The following is a 9902-nucleotide window of genomic DNA, read 5'->3' on the forward strand; positions in this document are numbered from 1 at the left end:
TTGGCCATGAATGGAAGCAGGGATACTGGTCTGTAGTTTTCAAGTAGCGTATGGTCCAGGTTGGGTTTCTTTAGCAGTGGGGTTACCCTAGCCTGCTTAAATGTAGTGGGGAATAAACCAGAGTCAAGAGATGTGTTAATTATGTGAGTCAGTGTTGGTATGACTGCAGGAGAGATGGCTTGCAAGAGATGAGAGGGAATGGGATCGAGTGGACAGGTGGTTGCATGGCTAGATAGCACAAGTTTGGACACCTCAGACTCAGAGAGCTGAGAAAAGGAGGTGAGTGTGTGTGGTGTTGGTGTTGTATCTTGCGTGTTTGTTGTAGGTGCAGCAAATTGAGCACTGATTTTTGCAGTTTTGGTGCAGAAGAATGTAGCAAAGTCATCAGTAGTAAGTGTGGAGGATGCGGGTGGAGGAGGAGGATAGAGGAGGGAGGAAAATGTTTTAAAAAGTAGGCGAGGATTAGTGGCATTGTTGATTTTCAGACGGTAATACGTCTGCTTTGCAGAAGTAACCTCAGCTGAGAAAGAGGACAGAAGAGTTTGGTATGTTAAGAGGTGTGCAGGATTTTTAGTTTTCCGCCAAATTCTCTCTGCAGCCCGAAGTTTTGAGCGATGCTCACGGAGAGCATCCGAGAGCCAGGGTGCAGGAGGACTGCCACGGGCTGGCCTGGATGCAAGAGGACATAATCGGTCTAGACATGATGCTAGTGTGGAGCAGAGTGTATTAGTGGCACTGTTCGAATCAAGTGCAGTGAGTTTGCGAGATGGAGGAAGAGAGTCTGAAACAATGGTGGATAGTCTATTGGGTGAGAGAGATCGTAGGTTTTACCTGATTTGTGGGTAGCAGAAGTAGGTGCTCTTTTTAGGTCAAAAGAGGCAAGCAGAGTCTGAAAGTCTGCAGCTTGCGGTTTGTCAACGTAAATGTTGAAGTCACCTAGCACCAATAAGGGAGTGGCAAAATTAGAAAAAGATGAGAGAAGAACATCCAGTTCATCTAGGAAGTGACCTAATTTACCTGGTGGGCGGTAGATGACAACCACATTTATGTAGAAGGGGTGGATAATGGTGACTGCATGGAATTCAAAGGAGCTGATTGTTGGCAGGGACGGTATCAGAGTAAATTTCCATTCTTTGGAAATTAGTAGTCCAGTCCCACCCCCTCTCCCTGTCTGACGAGGAGTGTGGGAAAAAGAGAAATTAGCAGAAAGAGTAGCATGTGTAGCAGTGTCCTCCGGCCTCAACCAGGTCTCAGTTAGAGCCATGAGATTATAGTCAGAATATGTAGCTATGGAGGTAATAAAATCAGCCTTGTTAACAGCTGATTGACAATTCCAGAGGCCCACGGAGAGAGAGAGTTGTGAAATAGTAGATACATGTATTGAACGAAGGTTGTGAGGATTACGCCTGCAGCGTACCTCCCGTGTTTTGCGAGTGTTAGTAACAACAGGAATTAGAAAACACATAATAAAAGTGCACTGACAACAAAAAAAATAAGTGTAAAGTAAAACAACAAAGTAAAGTACTCAAGTGCTTTGTCGGTGTCTTTGCTCGGTGGAGTCGCGCAGGTAGAGTCGATGGTCTTTACCCTCGTCGGTCTTCACACGAGGCGGTCTTCACACGAGGCGGTCTTCACACGAGGCTGCCGCCTCGTGTTTGTGACAACAGTTTAAATATGCCTCTTATATAGACTGATTTCACGCGGCGACCATTTTCAAAAGCGAAATCGAGGCTTGAGGAATCGAGGAATGTTGTGGTTCTGTCCATATATCTTATCAGTGAAGAGAAAGTGACACAAATTGATAATTTCACCAACTTCCAGGTGACCCAAAGGTCCATTCTGAGTGAATAGTGAATATAAAAAGGGATAGCAGAGCTCATTTTCAGCTAAGTTAAGGGAAATGGCACTAGTTAGCTAACGTTTTCTTTCCCAAACACACGTTTTAGATGCCATTTATCAAACTCGAGTTAATGTACTGATTCTTTCATTATATTAGACTCTTCACGATACTGAATTAAAAGAAACAACTTCAATTATCCATTAACATTTAAGGCATTGTTGATGGCTTTCATAAAACAGCGCTGATTTGCCATTGTGTTCACGTGTTCAACAGAAATGATTGTGATTGGTCGAGAAGGTCATCAGTTCAACATCCGCTGTTTACCGAACACAAACACAGACAGATGAGCGATCCGCTTGATGACTCGACTGATCTTCAGGGCTGCTTCGCGCTCCAGTCTCCGTGTATCTGTGTTTGCACTGGGTGAAGAGCAGTAAACTGAGTGCAAACCAAACACAGATACACGAAGACTGGAGCGTGAAGCAGCCGTGAAGATCAGTCGAGTCATCCGCGCTCAGCAGCACTTCCACGTTAGCGGGAAATAGCCGGGTTTAAAACTCCAGTACCGGGACAACACTATTACAGACAACACGAGGGTGTGCTGCAGAGGACTGCAGTGTTTTATCGCTCACCGGGTTACATAGGCTGAAGCAGGAAAGCATCCTCACAGTGTTTGACTGGTGCCATGAACTGAAGCCTAGGAGGACACTTAAGCGTATCACAGAGATTGTGATGTTGTTTGATGCTAAATTGCTTTTAATTGGTTAAAATAAACTTACTGAATAATATTAAAGTGATGTTTACACCATTTCTGCATTTTGAAATCTCGGCAACAGCTGGAGGTTTGTAGTACACAGCATGTTACTGCAATGTTTACAGTGCTGGTCCTATACTTCCGGGTTTCCTCCCACCGCAGCCTCGCTTTAGTTCTTTAAAATGGCTGCCGCGTGAAATAAGCATATGGAGGATGAAGTCATATGCATTGCTCAGTTGTGATTTTTCCACAGACTTCAGAGTGTAAAAATCTTGATTCTGTGGGTCTCGTCTACCAAATCTGACCTTTATGTTGTATTCTCAATTGTATTCGAGTTAGGTGATCGGCTGGGCCACTCTACAGCTTGATTTTTTTTTTTTCTCTGAAAGCATTTGAGAGTTTCCTTTGCTGTCTTTTGGATCATTGTCTTGCTGAAATGCCCAACCTGGTTTCATCTTCATCATCCTGCTAATGTAGATGTTGAACTGAAGCCGCTAATATATTTATTTAAATTGAGGAAGGGTAGACGGTTGCTAAAGAGCTAAAGAGAGATTTCAGCTGCTGTCTGGGCTTTCACTACCTTTCTACACCTCCCTTTCTATATGCGTTTAATACTTTTTCCCTGCATCATTTAAATTTTTTACACATAACTTCATTTGTAAACTACTTGGATTTGTTTCCTTTGCATTTATGGACTTTTTTAGGATGTTTCTAACATCCAGTGAAAATTTAGTCAACGGCATCTTTAGAAACATGTTTTCTCAGAAAAATGGTGATATGTTCAACACTTTCTTTCCCTGCTGTATCCTTAAAACTAACATACGAACATTTACAAGACTGTTTATTTTATTTTCACAGGACATTTAGGCACAGTTTAAACATATATTAAGGCCCAATCCCAATTCTTCCGCATGTCTGGTATAACGTTATTGTTGTTTTCTTTGTGTTTAAATAGATGAATATAGCCACGGTGTAAATACACAATAAATTTACAAGGTTATTGCCACATTATATCATTATAATAACATTATATTGTTGCTTTCTGCAATTTCCAGAAGATAAATACCCAAAAAAATAGCTGTAAGTCATGAAACTGGAATAACTACGACAGGCACTAATCTCATATGAAGTAAGATCTTACGATGAGACGATGTTCTGTGCTGGTGTTGTAGTGGTGTCCCATTTCTTAGGGGTAATTTTTAACCCCTTCCCTTTCACACTCTGTTTCAAGGACCAAGGCAGTGGCGTAGCATACGGGCCCGCAGGGCATGCACCGCGGGGGGGCCCCGCGAGATTAGGGGGCCCCACGTCGTCGCGATTTTCAATAATTGAAAATCCAGGAACCGCAATAATCAAACTCTTGGGAACAAGTGTGGACGGAACCAAAGTTCACAGGTCTGTGTTCTCTGAACACCTTTCAAGCGGTGGACTACTTCATTCTGATTGCTTGCCGCCGAACTGCGTCATAGCCAATGAAGACGCGCCGCTGTTTCTCGCAGCCGGTTCTCGTTAAAAAATAAATGACTTCTGGCTACTTTGACGCTCTCGCCACTTTCGGTTTGTGCTCGCTCCTCAGTTTGTGAAGGATTTCCCGCGTTGTCGCTCCACTCCGCCTCCTTTCCCCGCACCTCAATTTGTGACATAGATATATACACTAGATATCGCATAGGGACCCTGAGCATGCGTCAATAGCGCCGCCACATTGGTACAGTGCTCCCAGGGCAAATGTCATTCAACCGCACTAGACAAGTATTATTACTTGAAGATGCGGGACTGTAGCGCTGTCTACAAGTGTAGTAACGAGCAAACAAAGAAAACAAAGAAAACAAAGCACAAAGGCAGAACATTCAGAACATTCAATAGGTAGGATTAAGTTTTTTACGTTTTTGTATGTTCTGAAATTTGTGCTAAACAGCGTTATTGATGATAATACAGCCACTTACTGCATTCAGCATAAGGCAAAGTAGCTCCAATTCGCACTAAATATTCGGCTTATGCTAGTTTTGTTGAATAAAATCAGCAAACAATGAAAAAGAAATATGACAACGAGATGCTGCGCTGCCAGAAACTTGTATTAATGTCGGCTAGTGAACGAGTCGTTCATAAAGGAGATTCATTCACAAACAAATCGCTCCCTCCGTCAGTATGAGCAGTGAAAGCAGGAGAGGAGCTGTGTTTCAGGACATGATTAGATCAAATTTAACAGGGAGGGTGAATAGTACATTTCTGTACACACAAACACAAGCTTTTTGTCAGGAATGCCCGTGCGGTCACTGATCCATCAATGTAGAAAAGTGTTGTAAAATTATAATTTTCATAATTGAAAAAAAATAAAAATACTAACATCCAGGAAAACTCCCGATAGATATATATATCATAGATATATGTGTATATGTGTATAACTCTGGCTCTGCCGCCCCCAAACCCCCCCGACCCCCTTGAAAACTGGGGGCCCCATCGGTGATCCCTGCAGGGGGGCCTCCGCATTTTGCGCTACGCCACTGGACCAAGGGGAAGAGGTAGGGGTAAAAAATAAAACTGGGATTGGGCCTAAGACATGGTAACACAAAACACCCATAAAAACATAGATTTAAACATGGAGCAACGCTTGCTTTGGACGTGGTTCTGAAGTAATGATATAACAGCAGTCACACTGAGATGATTCTGACATGTACTCACCGATGACCAGCAGGCTAAAGAAAATGGTCATCCCGCTGGACTGCTCCTCTTCCTGGGCCTTGACCCCTGTCTGGACAGGCAGGATGGGCTCATTTTTAGGAGGCTCGGGCGTCGCAGGCTTGGGCGCAGGTGTGGTGGTTTGAGCAGTGTCATTGCTGGAGGTGTCAGTCTCATTTAACCTGTCAGAAAAATAGGTTTTAACTACATTATCCATGCACAGTAAAATATGAGGTTATCCCAGATGAAACAAAATTACAGTAATTATACTAATATAATTAGACCATACTATAGTAAAATACTTGAAATAATCTGTTGTGGTAATTCTGTAGGTGCTATGGTAATACGACATCTATAGACTATAGTATAGGGCTGTACAATATATCGTTTCAGCATGTGCACATCCACAATAGTCACATTATAAAGATATGCAATGTTTGGTCTGAATTATAGTTGACCAGGAGCCACAGAATTGTATTTAATCACTGTATTTATATAGAATTTATATGATTTATGCAAACAAAAAGAAAAAAACATTCCTTACTTAGAATTTTGAATTTTCATCTTTTTTCTAATCCAAATATGTACATTTCAAAGTGAAAACAAGATTGCAAGTGGGGTACTTGCAGATGATTTGCTTAAAATAAGAAAAAAAAAACTCAAAAGATTTTTACTTATTTCTTTCTGAAAGTGAAAACAAAACAATATTTTTACTTGCTTTTATTCCAAATATCAAAAAAATTCTTAGACCAAGTAAAAATATTGTTTTGTTTTCACCATCAGAAAAAAATTCGTGAAAATTAAGAGTTTTTTTTCTTATTTAAAGCAAATTATCTGCAATTACCCCACTTGCAATAATCTTGTTTTCACTTTGAAATGTACATATTTAGACTAAAAAAAAGACAAAACTAAATAAGAAAAGCATTTTTTGCAGTTTGATTATTTAATTGCTGTAACCGAATACTGTTAGACTCAGTCAAAAACTATACAAAAAATTTCCTGAAACTGTATTTTATATATATGTATATATACATATATATAAAATACAGTTTCAGGAAATTTTTTGTATAGTTTTTGACTGAGTCTAACAGTATTCAATATATATTGCGATATATATATATATATATATATATATATATATATATATATATATATATATATATATATATATATATATATATATATATATATATATATATATATCGCAATATTTATAGCATATATTCCAATATCCAGCCGCCTGTCTCAGAGATTTTAGTTCCAACTTGCCTCAACACACCAGCAACGATGTCTCTAGAAAGCCTAGCTTGACTAGCCAGCCCAGGTGATAGAGGTAAAGTTATTTTATATTCGCACATTCGGACTTTCCCCTCAATAATGTGATTTCATAAAAGTATTATTTGTAAACTCTAAATGGCGAAATCAAATTAGCAGCCAATGACTGTCAAAGTACAACACAGTTCACTGTCAAATAAACAGTGTTAATGTTGTTTTCAAGTCACACTTGCCTGCTACTACCCAATATTCAAAGTAAAACGGTAAACAATACAGAGACTTCTAAATGAACGAATGTGTGAATATAAAACCAACTTCACCCTCTAGCCCAGGTGTGTCTGATTGGAGTTAGAACTAAACTTTGCAGAACACCAGCCCTCCAGGAACCGAGTTTGGGCACCCCTGTTATGTAAGTATGTAATGTATGGATGGATGGGTAGATAGATAGATAAATAGACGTTGAAAATATAGTAGTACAGTGTGGGAATAAGTTGATAATAACACTGTGGTATAATCTATATACTTATATACGTATCCATATACAAATATACTCATAGTGATGGAGCATATGTTACTAATCATACGTCACTGTCTACATCTCTGTCAGTCATCTCTGTGCTCCTACACTGAAAGCAAACTGAAGAGAAGCATATAGCAGTACCTGGTCAGCTGTTCAGCGTGTCCATCAGCAGGATTTTGAGCTTGTGCATCACTGTCGGCGTTGTTATTATTATTATTGACAGCTTCACCCTCGGCTTTACTGTATATCTGATCATCTGCCCGAGCAAACGGCGCTGAATTGGCTGTCAATATGATTAAACACACACAGACGACAACCGCGCGATTATTGACACCCATCATGCTCATAAATAATCAATACTACAAAGATAAAATCGCAATATTAAACTCATGTCGCCACAATCCATGTTTCGCAGAGCAAATTCATCGTCATCACTCTTTACCCGGAACTCATGGGAGATGTAGTTTCATTTTTCTTCTGGCTCTATTTAGCATCACTAACGAAAACAAAGTGAAGTTTCGGTGAGTTGATGCTTTTAGGATAATATTATATTATCCCAATGTCCACGATATGAATTTTGACCGCATATGTAGTAACAGGTTAAAATTAAGTAGTTAAATCAGAGCTACCGACGTCACACGACAGCAATGCTTGCTGGGAGTGGTAGTTCACATAAGGTGGGCGTGTCTACAATGCGCAAATCTGAGTTCGTCGGTTTAAAGTTAATTCTACATGACACAACCCCGCACATAACCCACATTTTGTATGCATAAGATGTACATTCAAGACAAACTGTGTTAAAGGTCCAGATTCCGCACACTAGGACTACAACACATGTTACAGCACGCTGTGTGGCTCAGCTGCCACTTTTAAATAAGTAAATTATGATCCCCTTTCTGCCTTTTAAGATTTTTTCTGTCAATTTTGCTGCTGTTTTATTATAGTTTATGTTATTTTTAGGCTCCATTCTACTCTAGTGGATATGAAGAGTTAGCAAAAATTTTCTAAGTGCCGTCTAAAATTTCCTTCGAAAATATATTTTTTTCTCAGCCTCTTTTGTTTATGTTGAGTTATTTTACTATAAAAACCATGAAAAGGACTTAAAAAGCCATAAAAGTGAAATTACTGAACCTACACACAGGAGCCTGATAAAATTCTCACTTTAGAAGACATTTTCAGAAGGCATTTAGAGGTTTTTGCATCTGAACTCATGTATAGAGTAGAGCAGATGGACACAAATGCCTACAGTATTACACATTTTACTATAGTATGGTTCAAAAATAGAGTGAAACCATATAACTAAATGATAATTATTTTATGTCTGAGATGGATGGATGGATGGATGGATGGATGGATGGATGGATGGATGGATGGATGGATGGATGGATGGATGGATGGATGGATGGATGGATGGATGGATGGATGGATGGATGGATGGATGGTTGGATGGATGTATGGATGGATGGATAGGTTGGTTGGTTGGTTGGTTGATTGATCGGGCGCCCTGTGATGATGCCCTGAGACTCAGAGTGGGGGTACTTTCTCTGTAATATTTTGTTAGACCAACTGGACTCCCCAATTCAACCTAGGAGGGAAGAGAGGGTTAAAGGTTTGTTAACGGAAAGCAAGGAAATAGAGTGCAGAAGGTGGGTTCGAGAGAACGAGAAGAACACTGCTGGACAGCTGGTCTGCCACAAATAAGTTTTAAGGAGGTGATTGGTTAAGGAGACAAAGTGGGGCGTGGTTCCATTGCTGAACCTTTGTCAACAAGTTAACAAGATATATAGATAGATAGATAGATAGATAGATAGATAGATAGATAGATAGATAGATAGATAGATAGATAGATAGATAGATAGATAGATAGATAGATAGATAGATAGATAGATAGATAGATAGATAGATAGATAGATCCATCTATCCATCCATCCATCATCTATCTATCTATCTATCTATCTATCTATCTATCTATCTATCTATCTATCTATCTATCTATCTATCTATCTATCTATCTATCTATCTATCTATCACAATTATTATGCATTGAAATTAAACAATCAAATGAAGTTTATAACTTAATTAGTTTGTTTACATTCATTCATTCATGTCCATTTATTTGTCTGGGGTCGCCACAGCGGAATGAACCGCCAACTTATCCAGCATATGTTTTACACAGGGGATGCCCTTCCAGCTGCAACTCAGTACTGGGAAACACCCATACACACTTAGTCACAGACATACTACGGCCAATTTAGTTTATTCTGTTGCCCTATAGTGCGTGTCTTTGGACTGTGGGGGAAATCAAAGCACCTGGAGGAAACCCATGACAACAAACTCCAGAAATGCCAACTGACCCTAAGCTGGGACCTTCTGCTGCAAGGCGACAGTGCTAACCACTGAGCCACCGTGACGCCTGTTTAAATTCAGGCCATATAAATTGATTGCAACCCTAAAAAAAATGTAAATTCAATTAATTATTTATTATTTTGTTTTAAGTGTGGATAAATTATTCAATGTTCATCAATACAATCATATGTTACTGAGTTAAACGTATGCTCTAAACTATATTAAAATATGATTAATGTTAGTGCAAATACATTTATGGTACCATAAAGATGACGCGATCGCCATCAAAATCCTCCTCGGATATCGATGCGCGCCTCTATAGTTTACCTGTCTTTCTGTTTTACAGCCTCCCTGAGTAAACTGAACCATTAGTGCAGCGTTACGTAATCAAGTAAAGTCATGCATAGTAATTTTCACACACTCCCTCCTTTCCGACGGCCCCTTGAACATCGCACAGATATGTGCGTAACGCGCAGTCCCATGCGCTCCCA

The 9902-nt window shown here is 39.7% G+C and overlaps 1 protein-coding gene across 2 annotated transcripts in view; it reads right to left on the reverse strand.

Moving 5' to 3' along the window:
* Positions 1 to 7498, reverse strand: part of slc9a8 (solute carrier family 9 member 8) — a 68132-nt gene extending 60634 nt beyond the window's left edge. Inside the window, exons 1-2 of one of the 2 annotated variants that reach the window (XR_012398323.1) lie at positions 7207 to 7498; positions 5274 to 5452 (exon numbers count right to left, since the gene is read on the reverse strand). Coding sequence is in view for 1 of the 2 variants with exons in the window: in NM_001008586.1 (NP_001008586.1) it covers positions 5274 to 5452; positions 7207 to 7403 (376 nt within the window). In the remaining variant the exon portion in view is untranslated. 2 annotated transcript variants of the gene reach the window in all.
* Between the last annotated feature and the right edge of the window lie 2404 nt (positions 7499 to 9902).

Source organism: Danio rerio, chromosome 23, assembly GCF_049306965.1.
Source record: "Danio rerio strain Tuebingen ecotype United States chromosome 23, GRCz12tu, whole genome shotgun sequence".
Classification (NCBI taxonomy): domain Eukaryota; kingdom Metazoa; phylum Chordata; class Actinopteri; order Cypriniformes; family Danionidae; genus Danio; species Danio rerio.